We start from the raw sequence: 27101 nt of genomic DNA on the forward strand, positions 1-27101 counted from the left end.
AACCTGTGTAAAAGAAGCATGTGTCTATCATTTTATTTTTTACCCAATCCCAGAGTCTCCTCCGCTTTGCTTTCTCCCGCCTCCCTAATCTATCACCAATGGATTTCATATAACCCATTGATTGTAATGTGTAAAACAAGGTGAAAACCACCATTCTCTTGAACATTCTCTTAATTCGTTGAGATTCTGCTTCCTGGCAATTGTCAACAGTTTGGCTCAAACTCACAACAATTCTTTACAGGTTTGAATGTTTCTTAATGTTAACAGTCATTTATAAGCTACCAGGTCTGCGCTATTTTGTTATAGGAGCCCAAGGAGACTAAGGCAATATGTAAACTACGACCCTATTTATGCAAACAGTGCAAAGATGCAATTACCTGTACATACATTTGTAAGTAAATACCTGTCCTTCTGCTACGCAAGTCCATTTCTTGGCCTATATTTACGCACCTATATCCGTAGGGATCAAACTACTGGACATCCCTAAGGACGTATGTGCAAAGGTACTGAGCAGTCTGCACGTTATCGGAGCTGGAGAACTCTCTCGTTTCACCGGTTTGGGCACCTTACTCCTCTCCACTCCTCCCCTTGTCTGCAAAGTGGGTGGGGCAGTCACATCCGCCTCCCCGACCCGAGTGGGTGCGTTTTTTGGGGTACACAGCCCTGCTGGTCTCCCAGGCCTGGCTCCTGCCCTGCTCACACAGAAAAGGCGGACTCGGGCCCCTTCAGCCCCCAACATGACATCAAGATGCGGGGTTTCAACTTGGGCAGAGTCGAGTAGGTCCGGCCGGCAGCTCCATCCTTTCTTCCCAACAAAGAATAATCCGGAGGCCCCTCTGTCTCTGGCACCTGCAGCTTTAACTTCGGGAAAGCGGTGAACTGTGAGCCCAGGCCGGTTGGCAAGTCAGACATCCTGGTTATGCCGGTTTGGAGGCCCGCGAGGCATGAGGGGAGGCGGGAAGTGGAGTCGAACGGCTCTCTGGCTCGCCACCCGCTCGCCCTGCACACCCCGCACACGCCGAGGGCTGCCGTCGCCATCTTGCAGGGTGGGCTGCGCAGGCTTTTGGCGCCAGGCCCGCGTGCACGAGCAGGACGTGGAGAGCCTGGCAGGGGAGGGGGCGCGCGCTGCCGGGGGCGAGCGCGCGTGCGCGCCGGCCGCGGCGGCGGCGGAGGGGTGGGGCCCGCCTCGGAGTGCGCGTGCTCGTTGGAAGCCCCGCGAGTACCTGGAGGAGGCGGGGGGCGAGAAGGAAGGAGTCGAGTTGCAGAGCGCGTGCGCAGGAGGGCTGCTGTGCGGGGAGAGGGGCCCTCGGGCACGCGCGCGGCGGCGAGACTCTGGGAACTCTCGCGAGATCTGCTGGTGCTTTATATGTACGCAGAGAGCCCGCGTCCTTTCCTTGGTGCGATTCTGTCCTGCGCGTCTGTGCTGCAGCGCTGAAGCCGTTTGTCTCCGCCCGCCTTCTCTCTCACCTAAGTGCGCGCTACCACCCCATGGAAGATTCTATGGACATGGACATGAGCCCTCTGAGGCCCCAGAACTACCTTTTCGGTAACGACGGGGGGGGGTTGGAGCGAGGCCGAGCGGGGCCTAGCGGCTTTGAGGTGGGGGGGCGGGAATGCGGCTGAGGCCGGGCTGTGGGAGAAAGCGAGGCCGGCTGGAGGCCTGAGGGAGCGGGAGGCGAGGCGCCAGGGCCTTGCAGCCGGAGGGATGGAGAACCAGGAGGGGTGAGCACCCAGGGGTGGGAAGGAGGGGCGTCCTGAAGCCTGGGGATGAGCGGGCCGAGACCCGGAGTGTGGGGTCCTTGGAACCGGCTGGCTGAGGTTCAGCGTTGCCTGGGGGACACTGTAGAGCCCCGGGCATCATTCTTTCCAAGGGGGGGTGTGCGCTCGTAGGCTTTTGATTCTCGGCCGGTGTCTCTGGTGCAGAGCCCCGGGTTGGGGCAGGAGGCGGGGTTGGGGCAAGAGGCGGTGTGGGCTCGTGGTGTGAGGCGCAGGCCTTGTTCCAGGAGGAGAGGCGGGTAGCGCCCGGCCCTGCTCTTTGGGCCTCAGGAATTCTGGATCCCAGACAGCCCCGGGCCTCGGCGGGCTCCAGGGGGAGGGGAGGCGCAGGCGCTGGGAGCACGTGGTTGCCACGTGGTTGGGGGAAGGAGGGGTAGGGGCGCTGCATCCGGGGCTCGTTGGTGTGTTGTCACCCCTGAGCCCGGAATCCCGGGGCCCCTTTGGGGCCATCGGGCGGGAAATGGGGGGTGAAGTGGCCAGTAGCACCTGGATGGAGGAGGCCTTTGTTCGGGGCAGCCTCATTTATGGAGCCTTTTCCCCAGACTTCCCCGCGGGAGGTGGGGATGGCCCGCTAGGCAGGTGACGCCAGTGATGCTCAGAGCTCAGAGACTTGAGGAAGGTTGCACGTGCAGGTACAGAGGACCTAAGCCGCGGTTCTGGAGGCCAGAGCTGGCTCATTATAGGTGACTTTTTGTTTTTTGGAGGGAGGGTGCCTTACGTGCGGAATCGCGCGAACAGCTTTTTTTTTTTTTTTTTTTTTTTTAAGATGAAACATGTGCTAAGGTTCAAGTTGGGTCAAATAAGACCCGATACTGTTGCTATACTCTAAGGTTTTGGGATTCCTCCTCTTCCCAGGACACAATTCATATCATACTAAGTAAGGAGAGAGCAGAATTGGTTTTCAGTAAACTTGGTGAAGACGTTTCTTGGTGTCAGGCTTCAAGTAACTGCACATTTGCCCCCAAGTTTACTTGGTTTCTTATGCCATGCTGAGGTTTGTTAATTGAGCAATAACATTTAAGCATCTACGTACCAGTAACTATTAGATGGCAATTAAATGGGATCATTTAAATTAATTAAGGTTTTACTCTGATGGTACTTAAAACAATTTCCTTATTGGTGGAATAGGTAATATGCACTATACATTAGTGCTTTTATTTCTAGCCATTTTGAATAGCTGGGTTTCTGGTCAATTTATATCAAGTTATTTTTGTTGACCCTTTGTATTGGAACTATTCCCTAGGATATGTGAGCATACAGTTGAATGATGTACATTAAATTATGTTTAAGGCAAGAATAGACATGTCCTGGGGATATGTGAAGGCCTGTATGGGCGTTATTTGATTGTAGGCATTTGTGTTAAAGAAATCTAGGAAGAGAGGCTGGTAGAAGAGTGAAAAGCCACAAGTTGTTTCCTTTTTGGTTACCCACACTGAAGTTTCAGTGTTTTTTCTCCATGTTTTAGTTGCTCTTTTTCTTCATTTACAGGTTGTGAACTAAAGGCCGACAAAGATTACCACTTTAAGGTGGATAATGATGAAAATGAGCACCAATTATCTTTACGAACGGTATTTAAACTTTTCAAAATATACTACTAAACCTTTCTTGATTTCAGCCTTAGTTCCTATTCGTGCGGCTTAATACTTAATTTTTATTATAGTATTTTTATAACTGGGTATTGTATACTGATTTTCTGTATACCTATGATAACAAAACTTGGTATTTTTACTACTCCTTTGGTAATCATGTAAAAGTCCAGTTACACTACTGTTCAACTTTTTATATTTATAAACTTAAGATGCCTTATAAAGTCTTTTAGGGTAGTGGTAAATGTTCTTTGTCCCCTGCAGAGACTAGCCCATAGCCTGCTGCTCAACTTGTAGGTGGTCAATAAATGTTGGGTAATCATACTGTGAATAGGTGATGACATGTACAACTATAGGGTGTCGTCCCCCCCCAAAATATATATACACGCTTTGAATATTATAAAGACAGTGTTTGTTAAAATGCATTTCATTTTCAAAATTGAGCTTATCAGCTGTTAAAGTGTGTGCATTTTTTTGGGATACCCTGTATGTCATCAAATGCATTTTTATGCATTTGTTCAAATTTACTGAATATGAGAAATTGATTGTCAAAGTCCCATAAAACTTGAAAGCAACATTTGTGCACAAATTAGTTTTCCATCAGTGGTAAACTAGCGAAAAGAGTAACTTTTTAAAAAAATTATTTTTATTGGTTTCAGAGTGGAAGGGAGAGGGAAAGAGATAGAAACATCAATGATGAGAGAGGATCATTGATTGGCTGCCTCCTGCACGCCCCCTACTGGGGATCAAGCCCACAACCCAGGCATGTGCCCCTGACTGGAATCAAACCTGGGACCCTTCAGTCCACAGGCTGATGCTCTATCCACTGAGCCAAACCAGCTTAGGGCAGTGGTCGGCAGACTGCGGCTCGTGAGCCACATGCGGCTCTTTGGCCCCTTGAGTGTGGCTCTTCCACAAAATACCACGTGCGGGCGCGCATGTACAGTGCAATTGAAACTTCGTGGCCTGTGCGCAGAAGTCAGTATTTTGTGAAAGAGCCACACTCATGGGGCCAAAGAGCCGCAGTTTGCGGACCACTGAGTTAGGGCATAAGTAACTTTTTTTAAACATAACTTGGGGGGGATTGTATAATATAGAAACTTAAGTTAAAGTGCTATTTTTTTGTTCACAGGTCAGTCTAGGGGCTGGAGCAAAGGATGAACTGCACATTGTTGAAGCAGAGGCAATGAATTACGAAGGCAGTCCAATTAAAGTAACACTGGCAACTTTGAAAATGTCTGTACAGCCAACGGTAAGGGCACTTGTAATTTGGATTTCATGGCAAGGTCTAATTCTGTTGCAGTAAGGCAGGTTACCCCAGGGAGATAGGCTTGGTTTGTTGCTGTGGGGTTGAATGATGAACACTGGAACATGGTGATTGCTCTTGTGTATCAGGTGGGTTCATTGGTTGATTCATTTGGTTTATGGATTTGCCTGTCATGCCTGTTAACACAAACATTTGTAAGTTATGAGCAGGTTTTATACCAAAACATTTAACTTTTTATTTTCTGTACAATATTTATTGATTTCAAATCTCTTTTAGGTTTCCCTTGGTGGCTTTGAAATAACACCACCTGTGGTTTTACGGTTGAAGTGTGGTTCAGGGCCTGTGCATATTAGTGGACAGCACTTAGTAGGTATGTTATTTTTATCTTTTTTATGCAGTTACCTTGTTCCTGCTGGACTACTGTCTTTATAGTAGGTTCAAATGGGAATCTAGTAGTTATATTAATAATTTATAACTGGAAACACCTGTTACTTTGCATTTAAAACCTGGTAATGAGTGTTAGGCCCCACAGTTCCTTTTTGTAAAAAATGTTTGCTTTTTGCCTTTTTTAAGTAGTAGAATCTGTTTTTAAATACTCATTATTATATATTAATGCCCTCTTTTGTGAGTTACTGCTTCTGGGTTGAGCTTTAGTAGTGCCTCCTGAATTTATTTTAGCTGTGGAGGAAGATGCAGAGTCAGAAGATGACGAGGAGGAGGATGTGAAACTCCTAAGTATGTCTGGAAAGCGGTCAGCCCCTGGAGGTGGCAGCAAGGTCCCACAGGTAGGGATGTAATTTATTTATTACAGGTCTCTCATTCTGGCCTTTAGTTTGGGCACTTGCTCATGAGGGCTTTTGTTGTTCTTATTTTTAAAGAAAAAAGTAAAACTTGCTGCTGATGAAGATGATGAGGATGATGATGAGGAGGATGATGATGATGAAGAGTAAGTATGGACTTAGAAGCTTGACAAGGTTATATGGGGAGTTTTAAGAAAATTATTTTCCAAAATCTTCCTGTGGAATTGGGTAATAGCTTTAAATAAAGGGTAAATGGTCAGAGGTTGTCATTCTGGGTTAAATGAGCCAAGTTAAAGGATACTGTTGGAACTATGAACCTTCAAGTGCTGCAGTGCATTGAGAACTTTCAGAAGTATTTCCCTGATGTTTGACTAGGTACCTTTTTCCTGAGGAATATTGTAGTGGTCACATGACTGTAGCTATCAGTTTGGTGTATTTTATGCTGAATAGTTTATGGTAAATGGGTTGGGTGGAAAGAGACTCATAATAGCTGTAGCTACATTCATTTTTTTAAGTTGTGCCTTCTGGATCCCCACCCTCCAAAGACTTCGGCTCCTGGTTCTCTGGTCCTTATTGAGAAATTAAGATTCTAAAAGAGAATAGGATTTTCATGGAGAATTTAAAATTAGGTTGGAAACAAGAATTGATGTGTTTACTAACCTAAGGCTATGGTAAATAATAGGGGCACACTGGGGAATAAAGTGCCATTTATGTCTTGGTTGGGTGGCTTGGTTGGAGTGTGGTGCATGCACCAAAGGGTTGAGGCCGTTCCCGGTCTGGATGCATGTGGAAGGCAACTAAATGATGTTTCTCTTCCCCTTCCTCTCTCTCTAAAGTCAATTAAAAAAACATCCACCGAGAGGATTTAAAAAAAGTGCTACTTACGGTTTTCCTATATGCAATAGTATCAGTAACTTTTAATACATTAGAATTTTTAGTTGCCCGTTAACTTTGTCCCTGAGTTCCTAGGTTGGTCCATATATATTAACATTTAAATAGAATCAGAGAGAGACTGAGAAGAATGTGATCAACTCTGGAAGAAAGGTTTTCAGCAACGTCATCTGGCCAAGCAGGACGATCTTCATAAAGCCCTTCGAGCCTGCCAGTAGAGGCAGGAAATAGGAAAGGATGAGAGCTTAATACTTAGGAAATTTGTGTCCAGCCCAATGTAATGGGTGTTTGCTGTTAGAATATTTGCCATTAGTAAGGATTAAAATAATATACCAAGAGGAATGGGAAATCTGGGTGCTTAAGTAGGCTTGAGTTTATTTAGTCTGGTGATTTCAAGTTACCTTTGTGTAGGTTTACAAGTGAACATCTAGCACAAAGTCAGATTTTTATTTTTTTAGAGAAAGGGGGGGACCCCGCTTATTAACACTAGTGGACTCTGGGAATAATTTCCAAATCAGAGTGAAGAAACATGCAAAGGACTTCACTTTTTATAACCTTCTGGGGTCTTTGTCTTGCAGATATGGATCTGCCTGCCCCCTTCCATGGGCTCAAAGTCAGATTTTGGCCACAGTCCTTTCCAGGGAGGCTTGAGAGTAGGACCTGATTATGTCTGGATTCTGCTTGGGCTTTGGAAGATTTCCTATCTTTAAAATGAGGATGATTTCTCATGTAACTACCATGTAAAGTTACCTAAGAAACCATTGCCAAATTTTCTGAGTTTTATAGGGTTAACTCTTACATTTAGACCTTTGAACCTACTTCATTCTTACGCATGTGGATATCAAGTTGTCCCCACATCATTTTAGACTTCTTTCTCCTTTGAATGGTCTTGGGACTCTTTTAAAAGTAATTACCATAAATATGGGATGGGGCAAAAGTAGGTTTACAATTATGAGAACACAAAAGTTTATTCTTGTATTTTTCATACAAACAACTGAAACTGCTTTTGCCCCACCCTGTGTATTTCTGGAATCTTCGATTCCATTCTATTGATGTACGTCTGTCCTTATACCAGTAAAACACTGTTGATTTCTGTTTTGTAGTTTAACTGCGAACCTCCAACTTTGTTCTTTTTAACATCGTATTTGTCTACTTTGGGTTCCTTGAATTTCAATAATTTAAGGAATGATTATGGAGAAGCCAGCTGGCATTCTTTTAGGGATTGTGTTAAATCTAAATTAATTTGGAGAGTTGCTACCTTAATATTATATCTATAAACATGGGATGTTTTCTGTTTAAATTTTTTTCATCTACCTCAACCCTAATTTTTATATTTTTAATTGTAAAAACTAATAAACATTTACCATCCTAACCATTTTTTAACAGTTTAGTACTGTTAACCATATTCACATTAACAGGCCTCAAACTCTTTCCATTTAGTAATACTGAAACTATGCCCATTGAACAAAAACTATCCATTTCTACCTCTTCCCCAGCTCCTGGCAACCACCAATCTACTTTGAGTTTCTATAAAGATATTGATTACTCTAGATGACTCATACGTTGAATTGTGTAGTATTTGCCTTTTCTGTTACTGTCTTTCACTTAGTATGGTGTCCTCAAGGTTCACCCATGTTCAGCATGTGACAGGATTTCCTTTAAAACGGAATAGACTAGAGGCCCGGTGCACAAAAATGTGTGCACTGGGGGGAAGGGGGGGCCCCTCAGCCTGGCCTGTGCCCTCTCGCAGTCTGGTACCCCTTGGGAGATAACGCCCTGCTGGCTTAGGCCTGCTCTTGGGTGGCAGAGGGCAGGCCCAATCCCTAGGTGCAGCCCCTGGTCGGGCTCAGAGCAGGGCAGATTGGGGAGTTGGGGTGCCGCCCCCTGTCATGCACAGAGCAGGAAGGATTGGGAGGTGCGATGCCACCCTCAGTCACGCTCAGGGTAGGGCCGATCGGGAAGTTATGGCTCTACCCCGACACACACAGAGCAGGGCCTGTGGGGGGCAGTTGGGGCGTCGCCCTCTATCACCCACAGAGCAGGGCCGATCATGGGGTTGGGGCGCTGCCACTGTCATACTCAGGGCAGGGCCGATGGGGAGGTTATGGCTCTACCCCGTCACACACAGCAAGGCCCGTGGGGAGGGGGGTTGGGGCGCTGCACCCTGTCACACACAGAGCCGCAGGGCGATCAGGGGGTTGGGGCGCCTTCCCCTGTCACGAACAGAGCAGGGCGGATAGGGAGGTTGTGGCCCCGCCCCCTGTCACACACACAGCCGCAGGGCGATCAGGGGGTTTGGGCGCTGCCCCCTGTCACGCTGATCCCAGTGCTGCGAGGCATATTACCTTTTTACTATATAGGATAGAGGCCTGGTGCACGGGTGGGGGCCGGCTGGTTTGCCCTGAAGGGTGTCCTGGATCAGGGTGGGGGTCCCCACTGGGGTGCCTGGCCAGCCTGGATAAGGGGATGATGGCTGTTTGCAGCTGGTCACACACTCTTCAGGGTGGGGGTCCCCATTGGGGTGCCTGGCCAGTCTGGGTGAGGGGCTGAGGGCTGTTTTCAGGCTGGGGGTGACTGAAGCTCCCAACTGCTCCTTTTTTTCTTTTCTTTTTTTTTATTCTGGGCCAGCTTTAGCTTTGAGGCTTGGCTCAAGCTCTTAGGCCTCTGCTGCTGAAAGTAGGTTTCTGGCCTTTGCTTACAATGTTGCGATCCTGCTGGCTGAAGCCTGGCGGACTAAAGCAGGTTTCTGGGGCTTTGTTTAGCTTCTATATTTGTTACAATGTTTCTTAAACTGCAAGCTCAGAGGCCGGCAGCGGCAGGTGGGGAACGTTGCAGTCCTCTGTCACTGAAGCAAGCCAGCCTCATGTTCAGTTTAAGCTGCCTGGCTGCCAGCCACCATCTTGGCTGGCAGTTAATTTGCATATCATCCTGATTAGCCAATGGGAAGGGTAGCAGTTGTACGCCAATTACCATGTTTCTCTTTTATTAGATAGGACTAGAGGCCCGGTGCACAAAAATTTGTGCACTCGGAGGGGAGGGTTTGTCCCTCATCCCGGCCTGTGCCCTCTTGCAGTCTGGGACCCCTCGGGAGATAACGACCTGCTGGTTTAGGCCTGCTCCTGGGTGGCAGAGGGCAGGCCCAATCCCTAGGTGCAGCCCCTGGTCAGGCTCAGAGCAGGGCTGATTGGGGAGTTGGGGCACCACCCCTGTCACGCACAGAGCAGGGCTGATCAGGGGGTTGAGGAGCTCCCCCCTGTCACTCACAGAGTAAGGCCGATAGGGGAGTTGGGGCACCACCCCCTGTCACACACAGCAGGGTGTATCAGGGGGTTGGGGCGCTGCCACTGTCACACTCAGGGCAGGGCCGATGGGGAGGTTATGGCTCTACCCTGTCACACATAGAGCGGGGCCCGTGGGGGGCGGGGGGGTTGGGGCGCCACACCTTGTCACACACAGAGCAGGGCCGATCAGGGGGGTTTGGTTGCTGCCCCGTGTCACGCTGATCCCGGTGCTGGGAGGCATATTACCCTTTTACTATATAGGATAGAGGCCTGGTGCACGGGTGGGGGCCGGCTGGTTTGCCCTGAAGGGTGTCCTGGATCAGGGTGGGGGTCCCCAGTGGGGTGCCTGGCCAGCCTGGGTGAGGGGCTGAGGGCCGTTTAGAGGCTGGCGGGTGACTGAAGCTCCCAACCTGTCCTTTTTTCTTTTTTTCTTTTTTTCATTCTGGGCCAGCTTTAGCTCTGAGGCTCGGCTCCAGCTATGAGACTTCCACTGCTGAAAGCAGGTTTCTGGCCTTTGTTTATCCTTCTGTATTTGAAACAATGTTGCGGTTCTGCTGGCTGAAGCCCGGGGTTTTGTTTAGCTTCTATTTTTGTAACATAGTTGCTTAGAGTGCAGCTGAGAGGCCTGGGTCTGCTCTCTTGGGTTGGGGGTGTGACTGCGGGCGGACGCTGCAGCCGCCCTGCCAGCCCGGGTCTGGGTCTGCTGGCGGGAGAGGGTTGGGGGCGTGACTGCGGGCGGACGCTGCAGCCGCCCCGCCAGCCCCGGTCTGCAGGCAGGAGAGCCGGTTGGGGTCTTGGTCAGTAGGGGACAGCTGCGGTCACGCCCCGCCAGCCCTGGGTTGGGTCACCCACCATCCAGGTCACAGATAGCAGGCCTGGATGGCAGAGGGGCAGGCAGGATGGCGCTGTCCCAACCTACCTGCAGTATGCAAATTAGCCGCCATCTTTGTTGGCGGTTAACTGCCATCTTAGTTGGCGGTTAATTTGCATATCACCGTGATTAGCCAATGGGAAGGGTAGCGGTCGTCCGCCAATTACCATGTTTCTCTTTTATTAGTGTAGATGGTGTAATGAACATGAATATGCATGTCTGTCTTTCAAGATCCTGCATTTGTCTCTTGACACTCCCCAAAGTTTAAAAGTTCTTAATGTCTTGATTTAATGTAGATTCAACCAATTTCTAGGTAGGTTTTTTTGTTTGTTGAGTGCACAAATAATAGTTACTTATTTCATTTGTAGTGATGATGATGATGATTTTGATGATGAGGAAGCAGAAGAAAAAGCTCCAGTAAAGAAAGTAAGTATATACAGTGCTATGAGGTTGTCAGAAATAGCTAATAGAAAATGATGGAAAAATTTTTAGTGCTATTGACTTCTAGTGAATGAAAGCTGGCTGTAGGAGGAAACGATGATCTCATACTTTAAATTGGTTCGGAGTAGGGCTGACCTGAAAACTTTTCTAATAGTGGGGAAGGACTTGTTTTCTTTATTCATGTGGCTTTCTTCCTCTTTGATAGTCCTTTTGCAACATCAAAACGATTGCTTTTGTTACATGCTTTGGGGTAGTTTTGTGTGTCTTGATGATGATTGATTTTAATTACAGTCCATACGAGATACTCCAGCCAAAAATGCACAAAAATCAAATCAGAATGGAAAAGACTCAAAACCATCAACACCAAGATCAAAAGTAAGTGGAAACATACGAATCCAGGCTTCTTTGAACTAGTTAAAAAGTTAAAGGTTCTGCTGTGGGCGAATGTAGTCTGTCTGGAAGTTGATAGGCCTTTGGAGAACAACTGTAATGGTGTCTTCAAAGAGCCAAATGTGCTTGTCGATGGTCACTGTCCTGTGTGTGTAGCTGCTTGTTTTTCTAGTGGGGGAGAAAGCCAACAGCAACACTTCTACTTTGATATAAAATTATCTCCTGTAAGGGATCTTGCTTGTTGAAAGGTAAATGTATTGCATGGTGTAGTTTCTCAAACCTGGCTGCATGTTAGAATCGAGTAAGGCGCTTAGAAGAGCCCCTCCCCCCATACCTGGGCTGAGGTTATTTAAATGCTCTGGGATGGGCCCCAGGCATCAGGCTGCATTGTCTTTGCTTCATGCATAGAGGTCTTCTGGTTTCCTTTTTGATGGAATCCTGCAAGTGTAGAACTGACCTGGTGTTGAATATAAATGTGGGCACCGACTATCCCTATTCCTTTTTCTAAGGAATGACTTAGAAAAAATTGTTCAGATATGCATTCATTTGTAATAACAACTCAAGTCTTGTTGTTTACTAGTGTTTACAAGAAAGGATTGTAAGAATACCTTCACAAAACGTTTAGGTATGCTGGGTCTTAAGAGCTGTTTTCTTAAAACTTTTTGGAATTAAACTTTTTCCAGGGTCAAGAATCCTTCAAAAAACAGGAAAAAACTCCTAAAACACCGAAAGGACCTAGTTCTGTAGAAGACATTAAAGCAAAAATGCAAGCAAGTATAGAAAAGGTGAGTAAAATTATATTTAAAAAACTAGATAGGTTTATTTACCACTCAAATTATCTTTTTTGGAGGTTTGGAATAGCACTATCCTTAATACACACTTGTTCCTTGATCGTGATATGAAAGTTTTTTAGAAATGGATTATTATTTACACTCATTTATAATCTCTGGTGATTTTTTTTGCATGTTTGAAGTTACATGTGCTTTATTTTTTCATTATAAAAAAATACAAGTGTTGGTTGTAAAATGCATTTTAGATGTTAAAATGAGATCAGATCAACAAGAACAAACAAGACTTCCCTTTACCTGATCTTCTGGTTGTAAGATGCTGTAGAGCCAGCAGAGGGCGTATGAGTCTTAATTTTTATGAAACAGCTGGAAAAGTAGAGACAGTCTTTGGCTGCTGGTGGTGTAGTGAAAAAAACACACAAAAACTCAGGATTGACTAGTCAAAAACATTTTCCACCAAATTGAGTCATTTCTTTTATACCAAGGTGTCACCAGTTGATATATCTTGAATTTTTTAGTGACTATAATAGGTTTTTATTTAGTCTCCTTTTTGTCTTAAATAGTGAGAATGTGAGAAGAGGATTAACTCATTCTACTACTTGACCAGGGCACTAAAGTAAATTTCCGTGAACTCTGGACTTGAAGAGTATGGGATAATTGACTTAAATATCTTGAAACACATTTGAGAAAAGCGTTAATTTATAGATAATATTACTTAGACCCCAGTTATTGAGTAAATTGGGGTGGTGAGGAAAGTCGCTGACTTCTTTCCCCATGCTTCCCTGTGTGCCTGGGTTCTTCGTGTTTTAGTAGGTTTCCTTTCCTTGTGCAGTGATGAGTCAAGTCAATCTGCAAAATAAAATTTTAGAGCCTGAATGTACCTCTTGATTTTGCTTTTGTACTACTTTAAACCTTTTTGCCTTCCTCGTATCGCTGCTTTATTTATCCCTTGCATACAGTGCTAAAATAACCTTTTAGATACCCCTCCCCCGCATTTTAATATGGACCTATCTCCTTGGTTTAATTGCAGGCGCATTGAACAATCCTGGGCACTACTGGTAAATTAAGCCCAAAGATGGGGAAAGAGGAAAAGGAGAGACAAATATAGTCCATACTGAGTATCATCAACAATCCAGACTGAAGTCTTCTATCTTAATCTCAATGCCCTTTCCCGGTTTATCACTCACCCATGCCCCCCTTCCAGGCTGGAAGCAATCTCAGGCTCCTTGAAAGACACCTTTCTTTTGCTGTGATTCAGTGAACTTTTCTTGATTTGTTCATTTATCTCGCCTCTTTGACCATGTTTTAAACACCTTTGTATCTCCCTAGCTGCTCAATAAATATTTGAATGAATGAATGAAGAATGTATGTGACGATAATTTAAAAATGGAAATTACTTTCTAGGTGATAGAGGCAATTAAGTATAATGTACCATACCTGATCCCTAACCTACTTCATGCCATGGTCCCTTTAGCATTCCTGAAGTCTTTGATTTTTAAAATGCATAAAAGGATTCAAGTTACTGGGGAAAATAATTTAATTATCAAAATAGGAAACAAAGGTGATATACTTAGTTGCATATTAAAGAATTCCAAAGTAGTGATAAACATTTCATAATTGTAATTCTTAGAAAATAATTTGGTGCTAACACTATTATAGTTTCTTCCTTGTGCCCATAATTGAAGGAAATGCTAAACTTTAGTTTGAGATGAATGAAATGTAACGTAAATTTTCCCCTCATTCATATGCTCCCTGAATTGACTTAGGTTAGTATTGGGCTGGGCCTAGGTTCTTAGTACGTATTAAAGTGATCTATTAACAGTTTTGGTGACGTGTATATGGTACTGAAAAGGGGTGTGTATTTGCTTTGTTTCGTATTTGGTTCTGGGTGGATGAGGGTGGTGATAAAACTGAATTGTTAGATTATATAGCAGGCAGTCAAGTTGACATTTGAGTGCCTGAAGAATCTCAAGCATGGCTTGTACTTTGTATTTACTTTAAAAGTTGGGGGAGAATTTAAAACTGGCAAAGCCGGTCAGTATGGGAGTGATATGAAAGACCTAGGTCCTAAGAGTTGCTCAGTAGGTCTTTCTGGACCTGAAAGACCCAGATGTAGTGAATGTTTTTAAAGAATTGGAGGGACAAGGAATGAACTGATGATCCATGTAATAATAGCATGCAAATATGAGGAATTTCATACTAAGTTACAAATAGTGCTTATATACTTACCCTTTAATAATGCTTTTGTCTCAATAGGGTGGTTCTCTTCCCAAAGTGGAAGCCAAGTTCATTAATTATGTGAAGAATTGCTTCCGGATGACTGACGTGGAGGTAACTGAGTTTTCTCAAGACATGACCTAATCCAAATTTTTTTTATTGTGATTCATTATGATTCTTTTAGTCTCTTTAAATCTTGGCTGCTTTTAAAAGATTCCTAACCACAGACAATACTTCAGATTGAATACATGGAAATACTTAAGAATTTAGTTGGCAGAGACTGAGAAGATAACTTTTAGTATCTTTTCCCCAACTTTTATATAGTTGGTAAATTACCTCTTTGTTAGTGAGCTCAATTTTACTGTTGGTACTATGTTGGCTAAGGACCTGAGCTGTGGTTTTCCTTGCTGCTCCACTTGGCTGCTTGGGCAGTCTGGCCTTTCGCTTTCCTGTGAGTTGGCAGAGGGAACCTATTTCTCCATAGATCTTATGGGAATCACATTTTGCTGAAATGAACCTAAAGTGTAAAATCTGGAAGCAAGAAACCAAATTGTACTTAATGCTCGATATTTTAGCTTGAGTCAACGTAGACTTTCTGTTCTTACAAGTAAAGGTATTTTATCAATGGAAAATGATGTATTAATTTTTGTCTTGTTCACAGTTAGTGACTCATAAGTTGTAAAGGAAAACAAAAGTAGTTACATAGGGTTACTAGGTATTGTGTATATACCAGACATAGCCTAAGGTTTGTTTCTGTCAGGGCTCCCTAAGTCTTTTCAGCTTTTTTAATAAAGAATTTGTCAGCTATTTTTCTACCACAATATTTGGTATTTAAATTACATAAATTGCAACACTATTTTTCTCAGATTTGAAACCCTTTCAATAGTTCAACACACTTTATGGTTGATTGTGGGTTCAGCTTTGATTGACTTGGTGGCTATGAGATGATCAAGTTCAACCATTTTTATTCTTCTGGCTGTGTGTGTGTGTGTGTGTGTGTGTATTTGAACTTCAAAATTCTGCAAGTTTTCTGAATAGTTGACACTTATTAATAAACATTTTGAAAACTGCTGTATGCGGTTGTTAATGTTGAAATGGTGGAAAGTCAGAAACCAGCATGTACTAGCAGGTAACTGTAAGAGAGGATTTCTTCACCCTGTACCAAGGAAAGTGGCAGACTGGAATTTTTGATTAAGAGAAATTCAGGTGAAGACAAAAAGTGATAAAGGTGCAAGGACCGTCCACACAGCGTAACATCATTCTTGCAGCTGAAATGATGAACTCGCTGCTAACAGTATTTTCTGACTCCAAGTATTTTCTTCACTGTTTTCTGAAAAGCACCAGGATGAAATTTCTACAATAGTAAAGAATGTATTAGCTCAGGTTACTACTACAGAGATGACCAAAACTAAATGTCTCACGTTTTTATGGCATAGCTACCGATGCAAGTAGGCACTATAGAAAATTTCCCATTGCTTGTGCATGCAGTTTTCCTTATGAAAAAGTGTTGCTTGTGAGGATTTGGCTAGTAAAATCCCTTCCAGATGGACTTTGAGAAATAGCAAATTTCTGCAGAAACTCTTGAATTAAGAGGTGAAAAAAAAAATCAAGACTGTTCTTTATAAAGAACATTGTTTATGAATAGAAAAATGCCATCTTGAAATAGATTATACTGTACTTACCATGACTCATGAAATAGATTTTTGTATCACTTGAACAATTTTATTTTTACATGGATGTTGCTGAATTACCAGCATGAGAACAAGTACAGGGTGGGACAAATGTAATTACAGTAAATTATAATACAAGAATGCTGTGTTTTGCATATTTACAACTATAAGCCTACTTTTGCCCCGCCCTATAGAAATCATCTATAAGTAGAAATTGACAATGATACTTTCCTTGTATAAGTTTTTTTAAAAATCTTAATTATCTAGAGTGAACCTTTTTGGTGGTAGAGTGAAAACTAGGTATGTTGAGCTGTACAAAGAGACGTGGTTTAATTTATTGGTTGTCTGAAGTGCTGTGGTTCTTTAACCACATTTCTTCTTTTTTTTTTTTTCCAGGCTATTCAAGATCTCTGGCAGTGGAGGAAGTCTCTTTAAGAAAATAGTTTAAACAGTTTGTTAAAATTTTCCGTCTTATTTCATTTCTGTAACAGTTGATATCTGGCTGTCCTTTTTATAATGCAGAGTGAGAACTTTCCCTACCGTGTCTGATAAATGTTGTCCAGGTTCCATTGCCAAGAATGTGTTGTCCAAAATGCCTGTTTAGTTTTTAAAGATGGAACTCCACCCTTTGCTTGGTTTTAAGTATGTATGGAATGTTATGATAGGACATAGTAGTAGTAGTGGTCAGACAAATGGGAATGGTGGGGAGACAAAAATATACATGTGAAATAAAACTCAGTATTTTAATAAAGTAGCACTGTCTCTATTATTCTCTTTATACTTTGTCAGAAATAAATGTACACAGTTAAGTGTCAAATAATATCCTAAAATCTCATGAGAAATAGTCCCTCTAAGTAGTTGTGCTTCTCACAGCTAACCAATCTACTGTTCATGTTTTTAGTGCTTATACCTTCTTGTCTCCTGATAATAGTTAATTGTAACCATGCTAATGTGTTTCCAAATGGTCCATCAGACCCCCTATTTAACCAGAACAGAAAACCCTTCTGACTGCATTTTGATGTGGTCTGCAGCCTTTTAATCTGGATGATTTTCCAGGGTAGCCTTGGTTTAGAGCAGCGGTTCTCAACCTGTGGGTCGCTTTGGGGGTCCAACAACCCTTTCACAGGGGTCGCTTAAGACCATCGGAAAACACATACATAATTACATACTGTTTTTGTGATTAATCACTATGCTTTATGTTCAATTTGTAACAATGAAAATACATCCTGCATATCAGATATTGACAGTACAATTCATAACAGTAGCAACATTACAGTTATGAAGTAGCAACGAAAATAACTTTATGGTTGGGGGTCACCACAACATGAACTGTTTTAAAGGGTCATGGCATTAGGAAGGTTGAGAACCACTGGTTTAGAGGGTGGGGGAAAGATTGGTGCAGTACTTAGCTGTTGGGTCCCAGTTCCAGGTGTCAGTTCATTTACTTCGGGTTGTAGTTTTCTCCATTGATCAGTTCTTTCCAGGACAGTCTGTCCTTACAACTTCCCTCTACTTTTATTAATGGAGGCTCAGTAGGAGAAGGTAAACTGCCTCACTGGAAAGTTCCTGTATTTAAAAAAAGACGTTTATATACTTTAAATTGATAAGACAATCCCAAGTAAAACACTACAACCAGCCTGCATATTAATTAACAAAGGTTGCTGTGTGTGATACTGGAGTATGGTAGGTAATTGTTAGTATCAGTTACTTAACATGTTCAGAAGTAGAAGTGTAGTAGTATAAATGTCAACCAAAAGTAGGTCTGAAACTTTTAGTGTTTTAGTGCTTTGTGTAGAAGTTAAACCTTACCTTTGGTTTGGCTGATTATTTTTTTATTTTTTATTAGTTAAGGTATTACAAATGTGTCCTCATCTCCCCCATTAACCCCCTACCTCCCCCCCTGATTAGCACTTTTAAACGGGTTTAAAACCCAAAAGGACTTCACCATTCTGAGGGAAAGCAATTGGCCTTACTGGTGGTTCATGCTTATTTTAAAGAGCTAATCAGATCCACCATTGAAAAATGTTCAGGTAGGGCTGAGTTATTTGGAAATGCAGAAATTAAAGATTCCTCTGCCCCAGCTGTCACTAATAGTGCTAGTTATACGTCAGCCAACTCAGTGTATACTGACTGATCTGAAAGTGGAATGCCTAGGCTCTGTAACTTGGAAAATAACCTTTTACAAAATGGGCTTTCCTTAGCACAGTGCAGACTGGTAATGCCGCCATACTTGGGTCAGTGTAGGTTTAATTGCTAAGAGCAAATATTAAGGTACCTATTATGGAAACCAAGTTTTGTTTTTAATCAGCATTTTTTAAGTTTTCTAAGACCAATAAGGGAAAAAACGATTTCCTGTGTTTCCTAGTAAAAAATCTTGATCAATAGTGGAGGACGCTGTAAGAGAAGCTGGTTTATTATCAAATTTGGGGTTTATAGTACCTTCTCTAGGATACTCCTTGGCTTTAGGTGGGTCTGCAGTTTGCATTTTTAAAGTACTTGCTGCTTGGATCAACTGTATTTCCCATAAGCCAGTCTGCTGAACATGAACGTTAAACGATTTAGCCTAAGCAAAATACCATTCATTAATCTGTAAGCATTTTCTTTAAAATCCCCACTTTTATTGCCTCCTTTTGTACCCAACTTTGAAAAATATTTTTGAGGTTTTATTTTGCCAATTTTCAGGACGATGGATTCATGTCCTAGCAACCTCAGAGTAACTAGTGAGTTTAAGTACCCTGAATCCACACTTGTAGGTATTAGTGTTTCAGTCCAGTGTATTTTATCTTTGTGCAATGGCATCCCCTTCAAGCGTGCTCCTACCATCGCAGACTCCAGTAGTCTTTGATGTCAAGCATCCTCATTTTCTCAGACCTGGATTGATCCGTTTCGCCAAGGAGCTTTGGCTCTTGAGAAAACTGGTATTCAGAGACCACAGTGGGTGACAGCGCTGCTTGTTGATGTTTAGCTGACTGGATGAGCAGATCAAACCCTTTGGGAAAAGCAAGGGGGGGACTGTAAGAGCACTTGGAGGATGGCTGCAGGAAGCTTCTCTTCATTTGATGTCTTAATTGTGTAAGGTTAGGTCATGGGTGAGAACTAGAGCTGTTACCTTCAGCCTCACCAGAAAACAACATAGGTTAATAAGGCCATTTGGGGAGAGCAGATTGGGCTGTTTGAACTGGATGGTGCAAAATGATGGGTCGTGATGGATGGAGGTTTATAGTGGTATGCCACAAAGCTTGCAGAAGGGAGTATGTGGTTTTGACTACTAGCTCAATGAAGGGAGGTAAACATTGTCAAGGTTGTGGGGCTTTTATTCAAGGGCAAAATTTTGAGGGTCACAAATACTGAGCTTACTAATCAAAGTGAGTGGTGTGGGCTATTGAGATAATAGAATTAAAGTTATTTCTGAAAGTTAAGGCTATCTTCCACCCATTTCTCACCAAGGAGCCAGTTGCTCCCTGACTTAAACTTGGCGGTAGAGGTCCTGTTTTAGTGCTGTGAAAGCTTCAAGAGGTGGTTTTGAGAAAATTTTAGAGCCTCCTCTGCTAAGGGTGTACTTTCCTTTTTAAACTGCTTGATCCTTTTGAAAACTGGAAGGCTGCATGTGTCTTATGGTCTTGGGCTGAAGGTTCTCCCATCTTTGTTTAAAAAGTTTGTATTCTGCAGATTACCTGACACTTAAGAGTTTTATCATTGGAGAGAGGCTGAAACAGATTGAGATGCTGTTAAGTTTAACTTTCACTTGAAAATGAGATAGGAAGGATCTAAACATCCTATCTAATAAAAGAGAAACATGGTAATTAGCGTACGACCGCTACCCTTCCCATTGGCTAATCAGCAAGATATGCAAATTAACTGCTAGCCAAGATGGCGGCCGGCAGCCAGGCAGCTTGAAACTAACATGAGGCTTGCTTGCTTCAGTGACGGAGGACTCCAACGTTCCCCGCCTGCTGCTGCCGGCCTCTGAGCTGCAACTCTAAGCAACTATGTTACTAATATAGAAGCTAAACAAAACCCCAGAAACCTGCTTTAGTCCACTGGGCTTCAGCCAGCAGGATCGCAACATTGTTTCAAATACAGAAGGTAAACAAAGGCCAGAAACCTGCTTTCAGCAGCAGAGGACTAAGAGTTGGAGCCTCAGAGCTAAAGCTGGCCCAGAATAAAAAAGAAAAAAAGGAGCGGTTGGGAGCTTCAGTCACCCGCCAGCCTGAAAACAGCCCTCAGCCCCTCACCCAGACTGGCCAGGCACCCCGGTGGGGACCCCCACCCTGAAGGGTGTGTGACCAGCTGCAAACAGCCATCATCCCCTCATCCAGGCTGGCCAGGCACCCCAGTGGGGACCCCCACCCTGATCCAGGACACTCTTCAGGGCAAACCAGCCAGCCCCCACCCATGCACCAGGCCTCTATATAGTAAAAGGGTAATATGCCTCCCAGCACCGGGATCAGCGTGATGGGGCAGCGCACAAACCCCCTGATCGCCCTGCGGCTCTGTGTGTGACAGGGCGGGGCCACAACCTCCCTATCTGCCCTGCTCTGTTCGTGACAGGGAAAGGCGCCCCAACCCCCTGATCAGCCCTGCTCTGTGTCTGATAGGGTGGAGCTCCCCAACCCTGATTGCCCTGCGGCTCTGTGTGTGACAGGGTGTGACGCCCCAACCCCCTGATCGGCCCTGCTCTGTGTGTGACAAGGTGCAGCGCCCCCCCCCCCCCCCACAGGCCCTGCTCTGTGCGTGACGGGGTGGCGCTGCAACCTCCCCATCGACCCTGCCTTGAGTGTGATGGGGCGGTGCCCCAACCCCCCAATCAGCCCTACCCTGAGTGTGACTGAGGGTGGCATCGCAACCTCCCGATCTGCCTTGCTCTGTGCATGACAGGGGCGGCGCCCCAACTCCCCAATCGGCCCTGCTCTGAGCCTGACCAGGGGCTGCACCTAGGGATTGGGCCTGCCCTCTGCCACCCGGGAGCAGGCCTAAGCCAGCAGGTCGTTATCTCCCGAGGGGTCCCAGACTGCGAGAGGGCACAGGCCGGGCTGAGGGACCCCCCTCCCCTCCGAGTGCACAAATTTTTGTGCACTGGGCCTCTAGTCCTATATAATAAAACCCTAATATGCAAATTGACTGAATGACAGAACAACCGGTAGCTATGATGCACACTGACCACCAGGGGGCAGATGCTCAACGCAGGAGCTGCTCCCTGGTGGTCAGTGCGCTCCCACATGGGGAGAGTCGCTCAGCCAGAAGCCAGGCTCACGGCTGGCTGGCACAGCGAGTGCAGCGGCAGTGGCGGGAGTCACCTGCTTCTGGGGCACTGCTAAGGACCCCTTGGGGGAAGCAGGCCTAAGCTGGCAGTCAGACATCCCCTGAGAGTTCCCGGACCAAGAGGGCGCAGGCTGGGCTGAGGGACACCCCCACCCCCACCCCCAGTGCACGAATGTCGTGCACCGGGCCTCTAGTTTGGATATATACTGACTATTCAAGTGTTTAGGACTAGCCAGTAAGCAAAGCAGGTACCTGCCCTGCGGGGCTGACATTCATTGGGCTAGCAGTCAACATACCTTCTCAATTTTCCTTAAGGCAACCACGGGTTTTGCAGATGTGAGATGTGAATCTCAGAAAATTGAGAGTTCACTAGCCTAGAGCTGGGGAATGAAATGCAGGTCTGATGGTTCCAGCAGGACTAGCATGGCCACCTAATCCCAACTACCGAACTTTGGCCTGGACTGGCAGCCTGCTCACTGCTGCCACTGTTGAGTGCTGCTAGTTCACCTGCAGTTTCTAAAAATGAGTTTAACCTTCAGTTTCAAAGCCTTTGATAAATTGTCAAACAAACTGGTATATCCACACTGTTGAGTACTTACTACTTGACCATAAAAAGGAACACCTAGCTGAAACCGGTTTGGCTCAGTGGATAGAGCGTCGGTCTGCGGACTGAAGGGTCCCAGGTTCGATTCCGGTCAAGGGCATGTACCTGGGTTGCGGGCACATCCCCAGTGGGAGATGTGCAGGAGGCAGCTGATCGATGTTTCTCCCTCATCGATGTTTCTAACTCTCTGTCTCTCTCCCTTCCTCTCTGTAAAAAATCAATAAAATATATTTTTAAAAAAAGGAACACCTAGATAAAAGCAACAACAGACAAGGATGAGTCTCAAAAACAGGCTGAGCAACAGGAGCTGGACACAAGCACCTAATATATGGTTCCATTATGTGAAACTAGAATCTAGAGCCAATAGATTAATGGTAACTTGAGTCGAGTGATGGGTGTGGGGAGGTTACCTGGAAAGGTGTTTGCATAACTAAACTCCATCTGTTAAACTCCAAGTACACTTGAAACACGCATTTAACTTTTTTATGTAAATAGTACCTTTTAGGGAAAAAGGCCTTTGCAAAGGATGACCAAGCATCGCCTGTTCTCACCCTCATCTCCCCCCACTCTTCCCCCTGGCCAGCCCTGCCTGCCACCCAGCCTTTTCCTGCTTGCAGGCACTTGACGTCTTTTGCCGGAACATTCCTTTGCACGGTCAGCTCTGCTTATCGGCCTCCCTCACGCGGGACCCACTACACAGGCTCTCAGTAAGCGCTAATTAAATTGAGAAATGACAAATGGTGGCACATACTCAGTGCTCTATGAACATGCCATATTCAGATGGAAAGAACATTTAAGATTCATGTATGTTATGTGAGAACTATATAAAATGACTGGATTTGGAGTCAGGTTGAACACCTTCAACTGTAAATTGAGCATGCTCCCACCTGCCAACTGCGTGAAATGAAAACAATGTGAAAATAACCTGAAAATCATAATGAGCAAATTAATAAAAGCTAAAAACGCCTGGGGCCTTCATGTGTGCCTCACCTCATTCAGTAACACAACTGAGTTGTTACTGTTCTTAGCCAGGGTTTGTTGGTAGGAAGCACACACTTGCTGTAGTTTATAAGAATGTCAGAAGCAATACTCAAATCTAGGACCTCTGACTTGAGTTTGTATCCTTACTCAGAACTGTTCTCTTGACAACTCTTTGGTCAGTTGTGTTTGAGTGACAGTCTTATTTGTGAGATGGACAAATACGCTTTGAGCATTGAAAAAAATTGCAAGCATTTTAGAACATATAGACCTATTCCATCCAAAAGTAATAGAGAACAGGATAGAAAACTTGGAAGATTCTTAGCCAGGAGATACTTCAAACACTGCAATTGGCCAAAACTACCTCTTTTTTTTTTTTTTTAAAATATATTTTATTGACTTTTTACAGAGAGGAAGGGAGAGGGATAGAGAGTTAGAAACATCCATGAGAGAGAAACAACGACCAGCCGCCTCCTGGACACCTCCTACTGGGGATGTGCCCACAACCAAGGTACACGCCCTTGACCGGAATCGAACCTGGGACCCTTCAGTCAGCAGGCTGACGCTCTATCCACTGAACCAAACCGGTCTGGCCAAAACTACCTCTTGACTGGTGTTTCAGAGTTCTTCATATAAACAGAAGCTCCAGGATGGTGGTGATGGCTTGGGCCCGGCAGGGCATTTCTGTCCATGACTGTGGCATCTGGCCATTGCACCTATCTTGGGGTAGGTTCGTTTTCTCTAGGACTTGGGACTTACCAGTAACTGCAAGTCCAGTTCTGGCAATGAGAATGTCTAAGTATCTTCAGTCCAGCACTTCACACAAGAACTTTCCCCATCACTTGGCAGCTAGGTTTCTTTCTTTTTTTTTTTTTACACATATATTTTATTGATTTTTTGCAGAGAGGAAGGGAGAGGGATAGAGAGTTAGAAACATCGATCAGCTGCCTCCTACACCTCCCCCCCCCCCCCCCCCAGTGGGGATGTGCCCACAACCAAGGTACATGCCCTTCACCGGAATCAAACCTGGGACCCTTCAGTCCGCAAGCCGACGCTCGATCCACTGAGCCAAACCAGCCAGGGCTGGCAGCTAGTTTTGAAAAGGTTTTCTGCACTTGTGTCCAATGCTGAAACAGGCTATCTGTTTAAGACAGCCTCAGCTTTGAAAGGGAGCCTCACATGGCTGGCCGAGAGGCCTGGTATTTTGGACAATTGTTGCCATTTCATGACTAGGCACCAACTTCAGTTTACACGCCAGTGAAATGGGAACATCAACCCCAGCCAATGACACAAGGAGGTTTTAAACCCAGTAATTTGGATTCCTGGGTTTTGTTTTTTTGAGCTTGCCGTCTGGGCTCCAGGGTCCAGCAGTTGCATGTGACAAGAACATCGTTTTGAGGTTGGTGGGGAGGATGAGTAACGCCTCAAAAGGGGCCGAAGCAGTGAGAAGAGATGTCCTCAGAGGGGTCCTGGTTAAAGGAGTCAAACTGCTTAGCATGCGAAGGCAGCAAGTCTCAAGCCAGGAGACCAGAGTTGGGCCTGGAGTGGTCGCTGACCAGAGTCCTGCTGGCTCCTCCCGGTCGTAGTCGGCCCGGGCTGGGGTTGCAGTGAAGCCTTGAGCCTCTAGGTGGCAGCCATGCGTTTCCAAAGCGCTGGCTCGCCTACGGGAGAGCCCGGCTGGGATCCCGAGTACCCAGCCGCGAGCCCCGAGGGGAAGAGACACCCTGGAGACCCCTCCCCCGCAACTTCACAAGGTTTTCTGCACTTGTTTGTATCTAATGCAGGGAAGGAGAGTGGAAGGGGATCACTTAGTGTGGCCAGGTGTCTGAGAGGGCAGCTGGGACACGCCACCATCCTGCGTGGACTCACAGGGCGGGTGAAAGTGACCCCTCTTAAAAGGAGCCGCCCCAGGGGCTGGGCCTGGCCCGCCCCCTCCTTGCTCCCCTCCTCAAGCGCTAGTGGGTGTGAGAATGAGGAGGGAATGTGGGCGAGTGAGGACGTTCCGCAGCTAACTGCGTTCTTGGGGACCACTGCCTGCCCAATTCGGGCACCTTTTGCGCCGCGGCGCGGGTCATTGCTCGCTGGCGCAGAGCTCCGACGGCTTCTAACGCTTACCAGCTCCAGTCTCGCGGGCTCTGCCCCTTTGGAGCTGCCGGTCCCGTCGCCGAGAGTCTGAGAGCCTCCCTCCAACCGGAGCCGCCAGGAGAAGGAGGAGGCAGTGGAGAGGCCGCGGCAGGCAGGCTAGCAGGCAGGGCCGCCTTTGATGTGGGCGCGGCGCACCCAGGCGAGCTGAGCGCCCGTCCGGCCGCGCCCCGAGGGGGGAGCCCCCGGGCCCCGCATCCTCATTGTGCCGGCTCGGGCCCGGGCCCGCCCCCGGCCCCCCGCCCCCTCGCCGCCCGCGCGTAGAAAACGCCCCGGCCGCCGCCAGTGGTGGGAGGCGGCGATGCGCACGGCCGGAGAGACGCGGAGGAGGAGACATGAGCCGGCGGGCGCCCAGACGGAGCGGCCGTGACGCGTTCGTGCAGCAGCCGCGCGCTCCAGCTCTGGAGCGCTGACCCCTGGCCCCGCGCAGCCCCGCGCCCCGGCCAGAGAGCGCACCCCAGCTTCCAGCCCCGCCACGCATGCTGTCCCCGGAGTGAACCGGACAGCCAGTTTCCCGTGGACGCCCGGACGGCCGGCCGGCCGGCAGTGAGCAAGCTTCCCCGCACCGGCTGGGCGCCTCCTGCATAGCGGCGGCCGCCCCGCAGCCCCCGCGCCAGCCCGGAGGGCGCAGCGCTCGGGAGGAGCCGCGCGGGGCGCTGATGCCGCAGGGCGCGCCGCGGAGCGCCCCGGAGCAGCAGAGTCTGCAGCAGCAGCAACCGGCGAGGAGGGAGCAGCAGCAGCGGCGGCGGCGGCGGCGGCGCCGGCGGAGGCGCCCGGTCCCGGCCGCGCGGAGCGGACATGTGCAGGCTGGGCTAGGAGCCGCCGCCTCCTCCCCGCCCAGCGATGTATTCAGCGCCCTCCGCCTGCACTTGCCTGTAAGTGCTCGCGCCCGGGGCTCCCCATCCAGGGTCGTTTGTCTGGGTGCCCGGGCTCCGTCTGCACGCCCGTCTGACTTTCGGACCGCGTCTCTGTCTGTCCGCGCGCCCCCCTCTGAACACCTCTCCTTCTCTCTCCCGCAGGTGTTTACACTTCCTGCTGCTGTGCTTCCAGGTACAGGTACGTGGGCCCCTGACTCTGACCTCCTCCCGCCCCTGCTTCGCGGTACACGCCGCGCCCCCTCCCTGCGCCCCACCCCTCCCGGGCGCCGAGCCCAGTGCACCTGTTCCCAGGGCGCGGAAGGGCGGCTCCGCGCGCGCCCTGCGCCGGCGGGGGACTGGCCAAGGGCAGGGGTCTCCGCTTCGGGGCGCGCTGGCGCGCGGCCCCCGTCGGCCTCTGCTGGGAGGAGCTGCTGGAGCCGGCGGGCTCAGCCGCAGCAACGCGCCGCTCCGAGCCCCCTGCCCGCAGCCGGCGAGGAGTTGGGACCTAGGGATTTTCTCTGCCATCCGTCCCTTCACATCCCCGATCGCTCTTCCAAACAAAAAGGCTCCTTTCAGCCGAGTGGATTTCGAGTCCGGGGAGAATTAGCTTCAGTTGTAAATTACTCTGTGGTTTCTAAGGCATTTGCAGCATTGAGAGAGACAGACAGACTGACGAACACCGAGACGCGGGACTAGGGGCGATGGGTCTTAGAGGGAGCAGAGCAGGGCGCCTGGGCCGCGGGGCTGTCTCCGCGAGGCCACTCCTGAGCCGGCCCCGCTCCGCACACCCTCGCCCAAGGTGGTGCAGCCCTCGGCGGGTTCCCCGCCTCGCTCCCCGCTCGCTCGCTCGCTCTCAGTGAATCAGAAGAGGGCTTGGCGCGCAGCCTGGAAAGCACTTGCTAAAATCTGATCTGTTACTTCAGCAGCTTTCAGACTCGGGAAGGTCTTGGCACGCAGACAGTTGGAACACTCCGGCTTCCAAAGCCGTGGAAATGAAGGAGGGGGGGGGGGCGGTGGAGAGAAGAGGGAAAGAGGGAGCCGACTTCAGCCCCGATTAGAACCAGACCAGGGCTACCTCAGCACGGTGGTTGGGGGGGGGGGGTGCAAAGGGAAAGGGAATAGGAAGTGCCAGCTGCCCTCACCCCCCACCCACCTAGAGCCGCAGGGGAGGGGCCCTCCGAGGAGCTGGACTGGGGCCAAAAGAGATTATCTTCCCCGTCCACCTCTGGGTTGCAGGCAGGTGTCCTCACAAGGTTAGGGAGGATGCTCAGGCTTTAGGC

At 47.2% G+C, this 27101-nt stretch overlaps 2 protein-coding genes and 1 long non-coding RNA gene across 6 annotated transcripts in view; 2 read left to right on the forward strand and 1 right to left on the reverse strand.

Moving 5' to 3' along the window:
- The first annotated feature begins 1352 nt into the window (after positions 1-1352).
- NPM1 (nucleophosmin 1) lies at positions 1353-16732 on the forward strand. 3 transcript variants are annotated; one of them, XM_059699173.1, is made up of 11 exons: positions 1353-1546; positions 3265-3344; positions 4495-4614; positions 4906-4999; positions 5287-5414; positions 5508-5575; positions 10841-10898; positions 11205-11288; positions 11987-12088; positions 14348-14422; positions 16375-16732. In XM_059699173.1, exons 1-11 carry the CDS (start codon positions 1489-1491, stop codon positions 16411-16413), a joined length of 906 nt encoding a protein of 301 aa, XP_059555156.1. In that variant the 5' UTR covers positions 1353-1488; the 3' UTR covers positions 16414-16732. The 3 variants fall into 3 exon arrangements, with proteins under 3 accessions (XP_059555156.1, XP_059555158.1, XP_059555157.1); XM_059699174.1 differs by having other exon boundaries at positions 1363-1546; positions 5308-5414; XM_059699175.1 differs by lacking the exons at positions 14348-14422; positions 16375-16732 and adding an exon at positions 13122-13455 and having other exon boundaries at positions 1359-1546.
- Positions 16733-16994: 262 nt separating this feature from the next.
- LOC132235960 (uncharacterized) lies at positions 16995-24043 on the reverse strand. The gene is made up of 3 exons (XR_009453128.1): positions 23582-24043; positions 18799-18967; positions 16995-17544 (listed from the first exon to the last, which is right to left on the reverse strand). It is a non-coding gene; the product is annotated as an uncharacterized LOC132235960 (long non-coding RNA).
- A 1240-nt stretch (positions 24044-25283) lies between these two features.
- FGF18 (fibroblast growth factor 18) overlaps positions 25284-27101 on the forward strand; it is a 33049-nt gene continuing 31231 nt past the window's right edge. Inside the window, exons 1-2 of one of the 2 annotated variants that reach the window (XM_059699177.1) lie at positions 25284-25839; positions 25984-26014. In XM_059699177.1, coding sequence (XP_059555160.1) covers positions 25808-25839; positions 25984-26014 — 63 coding nt within the window. In that variant the 5' untranslated portion in view covers positions 25284-25807. Of the gene's footprint in view, positions 25840-25983; positions 26021-27101 lie in introns of both variants that reach the window. The other variant, XM_059699176.1, reaches the window with a different exon arrangement.

Source organism: Myotis daubentonii, chromosome 5 (assembly GCF_963259705.1).
Source record: "Myotis daubentonii chromosome 5, mMyoDau2.1, whole genome shotgun sequence".
Classification (NCBI taxonomy): domain Eukaryota; kingdom Metazoa; phylum Chordata; class Mammalia; order Chiroptera; family Vespertilionidae; genus Myotis; species Myotis daubentonii.